General features: G+C 49.2%; 1 protein-coding gene across 1 annotated transcript; it reads left to right on the forward strand.

Moving 5' to 3' along the window:
* The first annotated feature begins 487 nt into the window (after positions 1 to 487).
* Positions 488 to 14,216, forward strand: MKS1 (MKS transition zone complex subunit 1). The gene is made up of 17 exons (XM_085078696.1): positions 488 to 608; positions 681 to 894; positions 1,662 to 1,817; positions 2,214 to 2,311; positions 2,508 to 2,636; positions 2,957 to 3,061; positions 3,754 to 3,862; positions 4,792 to 4,848; positions 5,744 to 5,786; positions 6,298 to 6,360; positions 7,429 to 7,499; positions 8,335 to 8,398; positions 9,892 to 9,999; positions 10,506 to 10,639; positions 11,326 to 11,408; positions 11,499 to 11,596; positions 12,061 to 14,216. The coding sequence occupies exons 1-17, from the start codon at positions 511 to 513 to the stop codon at positions 12,165 to 12,167; spliced, it is 1,737 nt and encodes a 578-aa protein (XP_084934822.1). The 5' UTR covers positions 488 to 510; the 3' UTR covers positions 12,168 to 14,216.
* The last annotated feature ends 2,439 nt before the right edge of the window (positions 14,217 to 16,655 follow it).

Genomic DNA, 16,655 nt, shown 5'->3' on the forward strand with positions numbered 1-16,655 from the left:
TCAGCGTTTCTCTGTATGGAGGGCTTTGTCCTGAGGCCTGCTGTGGAGGGCTGTGGGGGATCCCCTCACAGAGAGGCTGTGCAGACCCTCACGGGGAGCTGTGTGGGACACCCTTCCTGGAGGGCCCTGAGGGCCGTGGGGACCGTCACAGGGAGCGGTGTGGAGACCCCCTTATGGAGGTGTGTGGAGCCTCACAAGGCTGGGGGGATCCCCCAGGGGCCACGGGAACCCTCAGAGGGAGGGATGTGTGCACCCCCCACACACACCCCCCACACACGATCCTCCCTCACACGGAGGGGTGTGTGCGATCCTCCCTCACACGGAGGGGTGTGTGCGATCCTCCCTCACACGGAGGGGTGTGTGCGATCCTCCCTCACACGGAGGGATGTGCGATCCTCCCTCACACAGGCCGCGGGACTCCTGTGGCGCCGAGCGGGCCCGGACAGCTCGGAGCTCCGGCCGCGGGGAGGCGCTGCCCGCCCGCGCACGGCGCTTTCCCGGAGCGCAGCTATGGCGGGCGCGGCCCGGTGCGCGGGCAGCACCGTGTGTCGCTCCCGGGACCCCGCCGTGTACCGCTCCCGGGACCCCGTCCGCAACCTGCGCCTGCGGTGAGCGCCCGCCCGGCCCCGGCCCGGCCCCGCCGGCCCGCACAGCCCTGACGCTCCGCTCCTTCCCCGCAGGGTCCGTATCCAGCGGGTCGCGCCGGCCGGGCCTCTCCTGCCGCGGGCGCCGCTGCCGCTCGCCGATCCCGAGCGGCCGGGCCGGGACGATCGCGCCGCCGGTGCGGGAGCGGCGCCGCTGGGAGTGAGCGCGGCCTGTCGCGCAGGCGCCCGCAGGGCCCCGGAGGAGGCGGAGGAGGCCGAGGTGGGGTGGCAGGAGAAGCTCTTCAGCCAGGTGGGTGCGCGGGGCAGCGGGAGGGACTTCACAGAACGGGTCAGAGCGGAGGAGATCACTGAGGTCATCCAGTCCGACTCCCCTGCTCAGGCAGGGACCCCAGAACACGGTGATCATGCCTGTGTCCAGCCGGCTTTGAAATACCTCCAGTGAGGGGGACTACACGCCCTCTCCGGGCAGCCTGTTCAGTGCTGGATCAGTGCACAGGGAAGAAGTTCTTCCTCGTGTTCGGGTGGAACTTTCTGGGCATTAGTTCCTGCCCATTTCTCTTGTCCCATTGCTGGTCCTCACGGAGCAGAGCCTGGTCCATGCTCTGAGCCCTCCTTGCAGACACTGACAGACAGCGATGAGGCTCCTTCCCAGTCTCTCCTCTCGAGGCTGAACAGCCCCAGCTCCCTCAGCCTTTCCTCATAAGAAAGTTGCTCCTTGATCAACTTTGTCACCCTCTGCTGAACCTGCTCCAGGAGCTCCATGTGTCTGCTGTCGTGTCCAGAACAGGACAGGCTTGGGGGAGTTTCCTGACACCCTCCTTTTTGCACTTCACTGTGGGGTTGCTTGTTTGAGGGTGAGCTGCTTTGCCCAAGCCCTTCCAGGTGAGCATTGGTAGTTTTGCTGGCTACCACATGCCTGAGCAGTGTTCGAGATGCTCTGGAGTTTGGGTTATTTGCTGGGATTCCCAAAGCTACTTGTTTCTGTGGTGGCTTTGAAAAATGATGAAAAATGTTTGTGGCTTTGCCAAAGCTGTGCTTTACCTGTGGTGCTGTCAGTTTGAGGTGAATCTGTATCTGAATGAGTCAGCCTGCCAGACTCCCCTGGACTGGCAGTACCATGAGGAGATCCAGAAACTGGAGAAGGCTGGAGGTCGGAAGAACTGTCGCATCTTCACCTACACCGACCACGACCGATTCACCAACCTGGAGGAGGTACCAGCTCTTAGTTACTCAGTGCCTGTCCAAACTTCCTGGCCTACTGCAGAGGGAACATTTCTTGGTTCTTGGCTAGGTAGATACCCTGAGTGAAGGAGAACACACTGTTGCAAGGCAGCGTCACCTGGTACTCAGACCTGGGGTGGGATGTCCTGAGTTCAGAGCAATGGTTGGGACAGCCAGAGTGACTTGGCTTTGTAGCATGTCTCTGTAGGAAGTTTGCTGGGTGGAGTGAGCTGTATTTTGCCACCAGAACAGTGAAGGAACTCTACAGTCATTTAGCAATGTCCTTGTCCTCCCATGTGGTTGTGTGCATACCTGTTCCCTCCTCCAAGAGGAGAGCTGTATTTGGGAAAGATGTCCAGTTAAGCTCGTTCCTGTCTGTTCTTGCAGCTCTGCCAGAAGGTAACTGACTTGGATCATGAAGTGCCATCATATCTGGTTGAGAGGATGGCCAATGTGAGGAGAAGAAGACAGGACCGTAGGCCTGTGTGAGTTCAAACTGGGGCTTGGAGCTTGTTCATGCAGGTTTCCTGGTGCTGGTGCCCCAGCTGCAGATCAGCCTGGTCTGTGGGAGCTGGTGGCTTGAGCTGTGTCACACATGGAATCCAGCACTGTGACTCCTCATCATGGGGGGTTTGGTGCTGCTGAGAGTAGCTGTGACTGGTGCTATTCTGTTGTTGACAGAGAAGCAAGTTCTCTGAAGTCAAAAATCATCACCTGGGAACCTTCAGAAGAATTTATAAAGAGCAATCATGTAATTAACACACCTGTCCAGACCATGTACATCATGGGGGATTTGGGACCTTATGGGAAGTAAGTAAAATCCTGAAGTGATCATAATTTCCCAAAAGAAAATACATCTTACCTCCTTACTAAAAACTCGTCTTTCTTTCATTAGTTAAGGGGAGAGAATTCCAAGAGGTCAGTAACTTGGGCTGCAATTTCTTTCTGCCTCTTTCTTCGGTTGGGAGGTGGATGAGTGTATATCTCCAAAAGGCTTCTAAACCAATGTAGGAAAGTGTGGATGTGCTCCCTTCTGTACCCCCAAGTGCCTTTACTAGCTCTGCTGTTCTAGAGCATGAGAGTGTCCATGTTCTCTCTTTAGACTGTGTTTTCCTGGTGTCCTCCTTTAGGCTTGGTCACAGGGAATATGAAAATGTTCTTTGCACAATCAAGGTGGATGGCAACGGGGTGATCACAATGAAACCTGACTTCACTGGCAGCAAAGGACCTTACCGGTGAGTGGGACAGGGCTGGGCCTCTCCTGGGACTGGGGGCTGATATGGCTGTTTCCTGGTCACCCTTTGGGAAGGGGATCAACACTGAAATTGAGAAATACTTCGTTTATTTCAGAGATTTCTCAGAAAAGATTATTGTGTGCTTATGCTCTGTGTCACTGAATGTGTGCTGCATGAGACTTTGGTGCAAGTCCCTAGGGATGCAGGTTATCATAGAACTGTGGAATGGTTTAGGTTGGATGGGACCTTAAAGCCCGTCTCGTTTTACCCCCTGCCATGGGCAGGGACAAATTCCACTAGACCAGGCTGCTCCAAGCCCCATCCAACCTGTCCTTGAGCCACAGCTTCTCTGGGCAACCTGTGCCAGGGCCTCATCACCCCCACAGGGAAGAACTTCTTCCCAATATTCCATCTAACCCTGCCCTCTCTCAGTGTGAAGCCATTCCCCCTTGTTCTGTCACTGCAGGCCCTTGTGAAATTATGTTATGCATATGCTGGAAGCAAGCAACCTTCAGTTTTGAGGGAATGATATTGGCAGGCACTTGGAAGTGAGGAGAGGGCTGTGAATGCCCTTGTCTCACTGCACAGGCTGGGTGGAGGGGACATTTCTGCATCAGGAGAGCCCCATCGATGCCTGTGCCCATTCTCTGCATAATGGGGGAGTTCTTCCCATGTGTTTTGGGGCTCTGCAGGATCGAGCTGGATGGAGAGAAGCGAGAGGTGTGGGAATACACCATTGAGAATGCGTCTGTCCAGGTGCAGCCAGAGGAGGAGGAGCGCGAGCAGCGTGTGTTCAGAGACGTAAGAGCCACAGAGCATGTTCACTAGTTCTGAGTAACACAGGCAGCTCAGACCCTCATGGAGATGTAACTGCTGGTGCTCTGCACACCTGAAGTGGCAAAATGTCACTGCCCTGAGCCTCATCATGCCCAGGGATCTGAGAGCTACAGCAAATACTCCCTGACTGCTTCATCCCTTATTCCTTATAGAGACCTCACCTGTAGTTGTCCTGCCCCTGGCTGCAGTGCTTTAGGGAGTGAGAACTGATGCAGGAAACCACCCAACTCCATGCCTTCCTAGTGTCACCTGCCAGTGTTTTTCCTTCCCTTCTGAGCAGTGAGCAAACCCTTTCCTTAATCTTCCTCTTGCTGCCTGTATATTTATTAAATAATGTCTTGGTACCTGTAATGTCCCAGGATATTTCATTACTTGATCTTTCTGAATTGCCTTTTTGCCTCTGACAGTTTCTAAAAGTTTTGATTTAGCTTTTAATTTGTACATTTCCTTTCTGATTTTGTGGCCATTAAGGAAGTCATGATTTCACTACACTGATTTCTACCTGGCGATTTCCTTGGAATAGTTTGTACCTGTGTTTTTAAGACATCATTTAAGATCTGAGTCTTCAGAGCTTCTTTTGCCTTAAAACTGGCCTTGGAGAACATCTCTAAAGCTGAAGTTGTGTGCAGTGTTAGCAGTTATGCATTTTTGTTTATTAGATATTTATTAGCTATTAGATATTTATATTAGATATTTATATTAGATATATATATTATCTAAATATTAGATATTTACATTCTTTATATTTGCTGTAACAATTAACCCCATGTGTGCTAAGCCTGGTAGCAATTTGAGTTTAAACTATATCCACTTTAATTTTTGCAGTACATAACAACATATATAATCAAAATACCACTTTTTTTGTTGCTGTTGCTGTTGTTGTGTGTTTCCAGCTGTACGGGCGGCACAGGGATTACCTCAGTGGGCTCGTGGGCTCAGACTTTGAAATGGTGAGTTGCAGAGGCACTGGCAGGGACTGGAGCTCTGTTGTCTCTGGGGAATGGTGGTGACCTGGCTCACACAGCTGCCACTTGCACCACAGTCTCCAAAGACTGTTTTGTTCCAGAGGGGTATTGGCAGCTTTTACCTTGTGGCTTCGAGCAGAAAATTGGGTCAGAAGGGAGTAGTTGCACTGGATTTGGGGTCTGCAGAGATCCATCTTGCCCCTTCAGGGTCTGCTGAATGCTACAGTCTCTGTGAGGCTCTATGCAGTGCCTCAAGGCCTGTGACTGTAGTCCTTTGAGAACCCAGTCCTTTGAGAAGGAAGGAGGGTTTGTGTCTTCTGGGACAGTGATTGCTGTTAACTTCTTCAGTGTCAAACAGCTCTATGTGCCACTTTGTGCAAGTAAACAGCCCCTCTCGCACTCAGACTCATTCAGTTTCCCTTGTCACTGAATTACCTGAACTGGAGTCCTTTTTTTGCTCAAATACTGTTTGCCAAACAGTGAAAGTTGTGCTTTCCAGTGCTTTGATAGAGTGTCTCAGTGCTTTCCCCTGCTCCCTCATCTTGGGCAAATGCAGGAATATGACAGAAGCAGGACTGTGATTTCTGCAAGTGACTTCCCACTATGTGTTATATTGATCTTGATATCTGTAAGAGACCTGTTTACAGAAAAATTAATTCCTGTAGGCGGTTTTTTTGGGATTTGGTCTCTTTAGAGCCCCTTTCCAGAGGAACTGTTCACTTCTGGAAGTGACAGGAGAAATCATGCCTCCTTCCTGGCCAGAACATTCATGTCCAAACACCCATGAAATACCTGTATGAGATGCTGTTGGAAAGGAATTGCTGGGGTTCCACCAGTGATTGTTGAACTCTTTATCTTTTTTATCTGCTCTTTTTTCCAGCCTCTTCCTGGTACTCTGAGACTTTTTGTGAATGGAGAAATAGGTGAGTCCTTATTCTAAACAGTAATAGGGACAAATGTGGGTGTGCTGGGATGGCTGAGGGTATGATCCAAGGATTCTTGGATCTTAGGCAGGTCCAGAATAGGTGATTCTCTTCCCAGAATCCTTTACTTCCTCCTTCTCCTCCCTGTTTCCTGCAGACTATTCCCTTGAGAAGCATTTACAGGTTAGAGGTTACAAATGCTTCAGCTGTTCTAAGAAGGCCTAGATCTGAAAAAAAAAAGAGTGCTGTAATCTCTATTAATTTCCCAAAAAAACCAATTAAATGTGTGACATCCCTTATCTGGTTAGTGATACAGGGACAGGGCTAGTCTAGAAAGGGAATCTTCTCTGTGGGTCACCTCCTGTTACTTTGAAGACACTGACTTTTCCCAGCTTCCAGCCATAACTGATTTTCCTGGAGGTTATTGGTAGTGGCTCTCCCAGAAATCTGCAGTGAATGCTGGAAGAATTTGTGTGGAAGCAAGCAGCTGAAGTTAATTCTCTCTTCTCAGTTTCAGCACAAGGCTATGAGTATGACAACCTTTATGTGCATTTTTTCCTGGAGCTGCCTAACCGTGAGTATTCACATTCCTAGCCACATGACAGCAGTCAGGAGATGAAACAGGCTTTGGCTGGTCCATCAGACCAGCTCTGCTGGGAGTCAGCAAAAGTTAATTGTAGGGCTGGGATCTAGTCAGCGGCCTTCAGAGCTGAAATGGCAGAACTCAGCTCAGGCTGGTGGTGGTGGTCAGTCTATCCAAACTTTATTCCTTACCCAGCAGATAACAGGGGAGCCTTCCTGTGCTCCCCACCCCAGTGACCTTGTCTGATTTCAGTGCTTGCCATCACATTTTGTGCTGACATTAACATACTAAATTTTGATGGATAAACAAGACTCCTAGCACTGACATGCATATCTTGCTGCATGTTTAGTTCTCCTAAAGCTGTGGCTCTAGCTCCCCTCTCTGGATATATCTGTCAAGATACCACTTTTGCTGCTCAGTACAGTTAGATAAGGCTCTGCTTTTTTCTTGAGATGAATTGGTGCTTTTCATGGACAGTTCAGGGTGTTCTAACGAGCAGTATCTGGAACAGGACAGGGAAAAGTCATGTGCGGAATGGCTGAGGGAGCTGGAGGGGCTCTGCTTGGAGAAGAGGAGGCCCAGGGGGACTTTCTCACTCTCTACAACTTCCTAACAGGAGGGTGCAGCCAGGTGGGGGTCAGGCTCTGCTCCCAGACAAGTAACAGGACTGGAGGAAAGAGCCTTAAGTTGCACCAGGGGAGGTTCAGGTTAGACATCAGGAAGAATTTCTCCACAAAAAGGGTGGTCAGGCATTGGAGGGGGCTGCCCAGGGCAGTGGTGGAATTCCCATCCCTGGAGGTGTCCAAGGAATGACTGGATGTGGCACTCAGTGCTCTAGTCTGGTTTACAGGGTGGGGATCTGTGACAGGTTGATGGTGACAGGTGACTTGATGATATTGGAGGTCTTTTCCAACCTTTATGATTTTGTGATTCTGTGAATGTCAGGGTGGGTGATGTTATTTGTTAGTCCAGTCATCAGGGACTGATACTCTTCTTTGAGCTGCTCTGGTTTGTGAATTTGGTCTCCCCACAATCCTTCATCTTCTCCTGTCCCTCTAGAGTGGTCAAGCTCCCCGTTCCAGCAGCTCTCAGGAGTGACGCAGACCTGTGCCACCAAGACAGTGGGCTGGGTAAGGACACTTTCAGACCTGCAGGGTAATTTGAACAGGCAATCTCTGGAGTGGAACATGTGTAACAAACTACAGATATATTCAGCAAAGGTCGTGAGTTGAGGGCTCCTTTCAAGAGCAGAGCATGTTTGGGATTCTTCTTATTCTAATTGCACTTGTCATTTTTTCAGGGGGTCAAAATAAAACAAGACCACATGAAACTATTCCAAAGCATTTTCTGGAACCTCACTTTTTTCTTCATTCTTGCTGACTGATTGCCCTTGGAGCTTTGATTTTTGTGTTCTCCAATGCTCTGAGTTAACCAAGCATTGTTCCAGCTTGCCTGGGGCAGCAACGTACAGAGACTCCACATTGATTTTCCAAAATGAAGCTTCCTCTGATATGGGAAGTTGGTTCTGTTGCTGTCTCCAGCTCCTCTCTTACAAAATTTGAATTTTATCAGCTTTTAAATGTATTTTATATGTTTTCATATGACAAAAATAATTATCATACAACATTTCAGTAATACAGTTGTTTGAGGTACTGTGTTTGGCTTGTCTCCTGTAGAGATTGTGTCTGGCCAGTAGTTATGCAAGTGACTGAGTTTTCATTTGAGGTGTGTCACTCCCCTTTTCCATTATTTTCAACAGCCTGTTCCATCAGCAAGGCACTAGGGAATATACACAGGTCCATCCTGCAGTCTAGTGTTTGTTAGCAGAGTGTGATTGATCTTTTTGGGCAGCATCACTTGCTTTCCACCATTAGTTCCTTTCTGCCTGCTCTCTATGCCCTCTGCAATGCTGGTGATGAAATTCTCTTGTCCAGGAATCTGATTTCTGCCCTGTTCTTTTTCTAGGATAAAGTGGCATTCTTCTGCTACCCCTTCACTGTGGACATGTTTTACACCCAAGAAGATGAAGGTGTGTTTCCTTGTTACTCTGAAATCCTTTGATCCCACTATAGCCATCATGCTGTCTGGCCTTTTGGAGATGAAAGGACAGAGGGAAATGTTTCTGGTTCAACAAAAGTTCACCCTGCCACCACACAGCCCCTGGACACATCCTGTGTTTGCCCTGCCCAGGAATCCATTAGCATTTTTATGGATTTATTTATGTTGCCCTGTGTCCAGGCTGTAGGCAGCTTTATCCAGTTGGAAAACTACTTGGATCTTAGCTTGTCTCTCTGTAAACCTGGCGCGCAGAGCTGTGTTGCTGTGCCTGGTGTTCTGCACAGAGCCCTGGGATGCTGCAGCAGGAGAACCAGGCAGCTTTTTCTACACAGCTAAAACTCTGTGCTGAGACTTACATTTGTAGACACGCTCAGTGACCTGTATAATCCCTGTATAGTTCATGTCACTTTGAAACTTCAGCTCTATTTTAAGCTGGGCTTCTCTGCTGCCTGTTCCTGCTGCTTCCTCACCAGTCCTATTGCTCTGTGGTTGCAATTGTTAGGGACAGCTCTGTGGCATGCCTTGCCACTTGAATCCAAATGACACTTTGGATTTGGGTATTCAACCAACACTAAGGAATTTTCAGACTAGAAGAAACACAGTGAGTTTGTTTCACTGTGGAAAAAAGAAATGCTTGGAGAAGTGTAGGAGAATCCAAGTTAATCTTCCCCCGATAGCAGTGGGAAAGGTCAGAGATAAAAGGGTTCCCCTGTTTGGCTTCAGATTATTCACAAAAGATTGTCTTGTCTGCTCAAAGATAACTGACAACCCAGTCTGGACTTGCTCCTAAAGAATTTTCCCTAATTTTTACCATCAATAATTATGTTTTCAGCCTCAAATTTGAGGGTTCAACTTTTACAGGGGAAACTAATCAACCATAAATCTTTGTTAGTCATTGTAGAAGAAATACAGAAAGTACTGTGGTGGAAGGGTGCTGGAGTGTGTCCAGAGAGGGAACAGAACTGGGGAAGGATCTGGAGCACAAGGTGTGGCTGAGGAAGCTGAGGGGGCTCAGCCTGGAGAAAAGGAGGCTCAGGGAGGACCTTCTGACTCTCTACAACTCCCTGACAGGAGGGTGAAGCCAGCTGGGGTCAGGTTCTACTCTCAGGGAACAAGGGGCAGGACAAGAGGAAATGTCAAGTTGCTTCAGGGGAGGTTCAGGCTGTACACCAGGAGGAATTTTTTCACAGGATGGGTGTCAGGCATTAAAAGGGGCTGCCCAGGGAGGTAGTGGAGTCCCCACCCCTCGAGGTGTCCAAGAAATGGCTGGAGGTGGCACTCAGCGCTCTAGTGTGGGTGACAGGGTGGGGATTGGGCACAGGTTGGACCCAATGATCTTGGTCTTTTCCAGGCTAAATGGTTCTCTAATTCTGTGGCTTCCTACTAGTGGAGTTGGGCATTTAGCATTTTTTTTCTCAGTGATAGTCTCCTTCCCAAGGCTGTGACCTGCTCCCCATCTTGCAGACAGTCTCCCTCAGTGGCCTGTACTCTACTTTGAGGTCCTATCCCTGGATTTCTGGCAGAGGTACCGTGTGGAAGGATATGGGTCCTTGGTGCTGCCAGCATCACCAGGTAAAGCATCCTTGGGACATTGTGTTAATTGTCTGGGAAAATGGTCCTCTTGGGAAGTGATTCAGCCAGTCCCAGGGATTCAGTGTACTGTACAGCCAGCTGTCTGGGGGGCAGCAAAGAAGGATGTGAGGCACATCTTGAGTTGCTGTCCTTGCTGCTTTGATACTGCCATCACAGCACGTGGTGTGATAAAGCTCTGGGGTGATGCTGTGCATCCATCTTTACAGTGGCAGTAGCCCCATGTCCCATGTGGGATCTGGGAGTGACCCCCATGTGTTAGAAGGAGATGCTGCTATTGGGCAGGGGGTACTTTCAGCACTGGCTGTGTGACTAGAATGGGCTGACTCATCAGGAAAATGCTTTTAGGACATTTCTGATACTCTGCAGTGTTTCCTTTTCTAGCCATATCTGGGTTGGGTCAGCAGGTATCCACCTGCCTTGCTGTCCTCTGTGATTGAATAAATCACAGGTCACAGCAGCTAAGCTGTCCTCTTGTCCTGGGCCAGGTGTCCATATGCTCACCATCCCTACCTGGCGTCCTGTGGAGCTGGGAACTGTTGCTGAAATGAGGAGGTTTTTCATTGGGGGATCTCCTGAGCTGGAGGACTTAACCTACATCCGGATACCATCGACCTTCAAGGTGGGCTTAGCTACAAAGCAGCCTCTTGCTAAGGCTTGGTGCATTATGCTCTTGGGTTCAGGTGTCCATGGATAGCCTGGATGAGATTTGAACAAGGATGAGTTGGTGGTCCTGTCCCTCTCACTAAAGAAATGTCTCCTCTGCAAGTCTTGTGGTCCTGAACAGAGGAGTGGGCAAACACTGAGGCAGAGCTGTGCCTTCTGAGGGGTGAGCAGCTTAGAGAAGTGGGGAAGCATGGACTGAAGCCTTGGCTTACCCCTGCTTATAAGGTCTTTGTCAGGTCAGCATTTGGTACCAGCTGTAGACTTCTCCTATATTTCTGTAAGGAATTCAGGCTGTATTGTCCTGGAGCAGCTTCCCGAAGCAAGAAGCCAGTGGGTGTGAGGCAGGTAGAAGTTTCATGTTCTTCAGAAAGTTACAGAGGTGGTTGCTGGTGTAATGAGCAGGGTGATGTTAGTGGAAGCTCTGTGTGGGAACAAGCCCTGATGCAGCTGTTGAAACCCTCCCTCGGCACTGCACTGTGAGCTTGCAAGTGTTTAGGTCCTGCCCTCCACACAGCCTGGAATTATCTGCCCTTCTTTCCAGCCTTGCAGTGAAGGGAGAGACTGTGCCCACGGGAGTTTGTGCTCTGGTGGAACACGCTTGTTTTCACTGTGGGGTTACTCTAACCTGTGCCATCCCTGCAGGGAAAGCGCTTGAGCCGCTTTGGTTTCCGGACAGAGACCACAGGGAGCGTCACGTTTCGGCTCTATTGCCTGCAGCAGTCCAAGTGAGTGCAGCAAAGGGAGTACAAGTTCCATAAACTCCATCTCCTGTGCTGGTTTTGGCAGCCCTGACCTGTTGCTGTGCTTCTGTGCAGAGCCTTTCTGGAGAACAGTGCCCTGAGGCAGCGCATGCAGAGTGTACTGGACCGACTGGGAGGCTTCAGCCAGCAGAGCTCTGTCTACAATGTTCTGGGTAGGGCCTTCAGTGTCATTCTGTATTGGTGAGCTTTGGGTCACTTTTGTCCCCTTTTACAGTGTGGGCAGGATATTTCAGTGGGGGTAATTCCCCTCCCCGTGACCTCTCAGAGTCCATGGCAGAGGTTAAATGTTCTGCTCTGAGCTGGAAACTTCAGGAGGCATCAGTTCTGAGCAGGGAGGAGGGATAACCACTGTGTGAAGGTGCAGTCTGGTCTGGGCTGCCCAGTCTTGCCTGGCACTGAGCAGAGCTGGTGGCACTGAGGCACAGTCTGTCTCTGATTCCACTGTGCTCAGAAATCAGAGAGCAGAAGGTCGAGCAGTGCCAGGTGCTTTGCTGGTAGAACTTATTCACAGGAAGTAGGACTCCTGCACCAGGAGAGATTATGTGGAAAGACACATCCCTCCCCTTTCCTGAGGCTGTCTTATGCATTCTGGGCTGCTGTCACCTCTGTGTTGTAGAGGCTTTCCAGCGGGCACGGTGCCGGATGCAGGAAGCACGGGAGAGCCTTCCCCAGGACCTCATCAGCACTTCTGCCTTCTCTGTGTCCAAGCCACTGGAGCACTGAGTGTCACCTCTGCTGCCTGGAGCACTTGCCATCCTCCCTCCAACACAGGCTCCCACCCCTCAGCAGGAGTCCCAGTGCTGGTGCCTGGAAGCTTCAGAAGTCCTTTGTTTGTTGTTTTCCCTGGATGGGGGAAGGAGTCTGTAACACCTCCAGACCCAGAATCTTTGCATTTCCACAGGTATCTGTGGAAGGAACCCTGTTTTTCAAGGCCCTTTGTTACCAGGCTCTAACAATACAGCCAGTTTTCCACATTTCTTCTGAAATACTGACATGGAACCTGTGAACTCTGTAACGCCTTTTCAGGGATTGAAAAGGAAATAATGAGAAGAGTTGACATGACTTGGTAAATTTAGTTTTCTTCTTAAAGAAGAGTGTGACGTTGGCAGTCAAGGTATGGATGCTGTTTGTGATAAATGAAATGAGTAGCTAACTTCTTGATTAGTGTTGATAATTGTTTTTAGTGGTTGTGTACAGGGCAATCAATAGTAAAATTAATCCATCCACCTCCACCTTAAGACTGATTCATTCCCAGAGAGAGAGATCTCTGCCACATGTAGTACATGACATTAAAGCAAAGGAAGACAGATGGAGAACTGGACAAAAGGATTACATTCTGCATTTCACTGTGTGTGCCTATAAAGTCTGGCTCTGCAGTGGTGAGCAGGAAGTTTCTTTGTTCAGGAATACAACTGAAAACACGCCTTCCCCTTAATTCACCACAGAGCTTTTGCTGTGGCTGGAAGGTTTGCAGACAGCGAGAACAGCTGATAACATTTGCACAGCAGCTGAACTTTGAACAGTTCAAGCTGTTCATTTGAGGTTGATGGTTGGTGGTGGTTTGTTGTTGCATTTCTGATTGCACTTTCTGATTTCTGAGCACTGTGGTGCTTCCTGGGGAAGCTTGTGTTTACCCACTCTTCACCCAGTTTCTTCTCCTGTTCTTTCAGTTTTTTTCTCCTATTTTCATTTCTGTCTCAAGTTCAGAGGAGCACTGCAGACTGACAGTGCTGTGCTGATTTGTGCACGAGCCACATTTCCATGAGCTTTCCAAACAAAGGATGGGAAGAAGAATCTCAGGTCGAGACCATGGAAGTTCAAATGTGTCTCTGAATTTAGAATTGAGAGGCAGTATATGAAATATGAATTGGCCATCCTCCTTTTGCTCTGCACATTCCTCCTTCACAGGGAACAAGAGACTCATGGTTGCAGCAGTGTGTGATTGTTAGAACATCCCTTTACTCCCTCGTGCTCCTCACTCCCTTCTTGCCATATTGAGCTTGCCCCAGTCTTCAATGAGAAAGCAAGCTCCAAAAAGTAGTCAGCAACTCTGAGTTTGTTCTTCCTTGACCTTTGCTGTAATTCCTAGATATGTCTGCCTGAGAGCTTGAATCTGTCTGGCAATTTCAATTATAAGGGGATTTTTATTCACTTTCCTTGCCTGTTGCCCCTCATTTTGTTGGAGGAGGCTGCCAGGGTGTGTTGGAAGTATGACCTGTGCAGCAGAGCAGTGTCCCCAGCCTGGAGCTGGGGGATGTGCCTGGTGCTGATGTGACGACTCTGGAGGCACCACATCTAGTGCTGGAGCAGCAGAACTGATCTCTGTGTTCTGTCATGGTCTGTAATGACTGACCCAGGATGAAAAACATTCAGTGAGTATGTAGCACTTGTTGTCCCTTTAATCATTATTCAAGTTGTGGCCTTGTGTGTTTATCACACCCTGCTGGGTGTTTTTGTGATGCTTATCATCAGTAGCTGAATTGCATCTCTCTGAAATGCTTCTCAGGACAGAGTTAAAAGGTTACAAGAATAATTTTTTATCAATAAAGTAACTAAACACCTCTTTGATTGAGATTATGCCAATGGGAGATCCTGTTAGAATGGAATTTTCTGATGAGGTTGGGTTCCTGACTCGCCCAGTTACATGGCAGGATTTAGGGTACTGAGTGTGAGATGCACTAAGATTTACATAATTTTATTATTTTGCTACTTAAAACTCTGAATAGAAAATCTCAAGAGGAAAATTTTAAAATTAAAAATTACTAGAACCAAGCAAGCAATTCTTCCAAACTAAGAGACTGTTCGCATTTCTTCACTGCCGTGCTTGCAGCCTCCTTGTTCTGACAGAATAAAGTGGTGCTGGTAAAAACTGGTTTGAAGAGACCCCTCAGCAAATGCTCTTTGAATTTGCCCTTTTATAAATTAAACTAGCAAATTTCCATATACATGTACATGTATGAAAATGTCACTGATCTTTTAGTCACAGCTGGCATTTGTGCTCTGAGCCTGCCAAGGAGTCTGGCCTGGAGAGGAGGTCGTGCTTCCACCAGGTGTGCACAGCTGAAACTGGAGATCACCAAGTTGATTAGAGGGATGAAACACCTTTCTTACGAGGAAAGACTGAGAGAATTGGGATTGTTCAGCCTGGAAAGGAGCAGGCTTTGGGGTGACCTAACTGGGGCTTTCCAGTACCTGAAGGGAAATTACAGGAAATATGGAGAGAGACTATTTACAATGGCCTGGAGAGACAGGACAAGGGGGAATGGCTTCACACAGACAGAGGGCAGGGTTAGATGGGATATTGGGAAGAAACTCTTCCATGTGAGAGTGGAGAGGCCCTGGCACAGGTTGCCCAGAGAAGCTGTGGCTGTCCCTGGATCCCTGGAAGTGTTCAAGGCCAAGTTGGATGGGGCTTGGAGCAACCTGGGATAGTAGAAGTTTTCCCTGCCCATGGCAGGAGATTGGAATGAGATGGAATGAGATTGATGAGAAGCATCAAGATCTCTTCAACTCAAACTGTTCCATGAATCTATGATTCTGTGGCTGGAGTGCTTTCACCAGGTGTGTGCAGGTGGGGACGTGGAACAGGAGATGGGCACTGGGGACAGGCAGGAGGGGAGAGCAGTGCCCTTCCTGGAGCCATGATGAAATGGAAATGTCCCTGCAGTTCTCCCTGGAGGGAAACTCATACAGGGAAACTTGTCAGGAGAAGTGAGAGGAAGGACTGTTGAGGGTGTACAAGACCTTGGGATGGATGGGCACGTGTTAATGAGACAGGGGAGCCCTGAAATGAAGGGGGAGGGCAGGAGGAGCCTGCAGCAGGCACAGGCTAATTGCTGCAGATACTTGGGGACCCCAGAATGGATCTAGCAGTGAGACTCGAGGGTCTGTGCATGGCTGGCAGCCCCCCAGCTCTGGCTACACCAGCTGCAGCAGTGTAGCTGGTTTCTCTGGGGCTTTCTCTGCTTCTTCCTTTGAGCAGACTGGAGCTATAATAGGTTTTTGAGAGCCAGCTGAAGTTCCAGCTGAATGGGCATCTGTCCGAGGCTGAATCCAGCAGCCTCATCGGTGCTTTGGGCTGCATGGGGGCAGGAGTCAGCCCAAAGCCCCTCAGGGCCTTCCAGGGTGGAATTAAATGAGCTGTGCAAACAAAAGGGAATGGCAGGAATGATAGCTTGGTGGAGGAAAAGGCTGTGGGCAGTTGACAGAGCCTGCATGATGCAAATCAGCATCCATCAGAAATTCCAGTGTAAGTGTAACAGAAAAAGAAATCCTAGAGATGAGTCATTCACATGACTGGAACAGCTTCCCACCAAAGTCAGACCACAGGAATGGGTTTTGGTTTCAATGGAGGAAGATTTGGGCTGTGATAACTCCAAACTGGGAACTTGCCAGGAAACCTCAAATGGCACTTTAGCTTGGCATCCTTTAGTCCTGCATCCCAGGACTTGGGATGTGCACCAGGAGTTGCATCCTTCTTTTGTGAAGGATGCTGGGATGTAGGGATGTGTACCAGGAGGGGTGTTTGAGAAGGATGCTGGGATGTAGGGATGTGTACCAGGAGGGGTGTTTGAGAAGGACACTGGCGATGTGCACAAGGAAGAATGTTGGAGAAGGCTGTTGGAATGTGCACCAGGAGGGATGTTTGGGAAGGACAGTGGGGGTGTGCACCAGGACAGGTGTTTGGGAAGGATGTTGGGATGTGCACCAAGATGGGGGTTTGGGAAGGATGTTGGGATGTGCACCCAGAGAGAGGTTTGGAATGTGTGCACAGTGGAGCTGCCAGCTCTGGGCAGAAAGAGCAGCAGCAGGACTGTGTCCTACAGAGGTTTGTCCTGCCCCTGCCTGATATCTGGGGAGGGGAGGAGTATTTTATTTGCGCCACACGGTTTAAGTGGTAGTTATTAAATCACTAATGGAGGTTGTTTGTTGGATCAATATACTTTAATTTTAGCCATGGGGTTGGAGTAGCAGAGGAAGGCTCCTGGCAGCAAAGGGAAGTTCTGGGCTGCTTTGCCTCTCAACCCCTGCTGCTGTTCTATTAATGCTTGTTGTCCTCCCGAGGTGCAGCCCACGTTCTCTGCAGTTAATGCAAATATTTCAATGCACGGCAGAGTAAAGCTGACCTGAGCAAGATCCCACTTCATTGGATCAGTCAAGAAATAAGTGCTGTGTGCCCTGTTCCTTCACTGGAATGATTGCTTCGGTTTG

This window comes from Lichenostomus cassidix, chromosome 19, assembly GCF_008360975.1.
Source record: "Lichenostomus cassidix isolate B80296 chromosome 19, HeHo_3.0, whole genome shotgun sequence".
Classification (NCBI taxonomy): Eukaryota; Metazoa; Chordata; class Aves; order Passeriformes; family Meliphagidae; genus Lichenostomus; species Lichenostomus cassidix.

What these genes read in the sequence shown, in the direction of transcription:
- MKS1 (XM_085078696.1), top strand. Translation starts at nt 511, where the DNA reads ATGGCGGGCGCGGCCCGGTGCGCGGGCAGCACCGTGTGTCGCTCCCGG. An exon ending in GGCAGCAAAGGACCTTACCG is followed by an intron (nt 3,062 to 3,753) that starts GTGAGTGGGACA and finishes GGGGCTCTGCAG; the next exon opens with GATCGAGCTGGATGGAGAGA. An exon ending in GGATACCATCGACCTTCAAG is followed by an intron (nt 10,640 to 11,325) that starts GTGGGCTTAGCT and finishes CCATCCCTGCAG; the next exon opens with GGAAAGCGCTTGAGCCGCTT.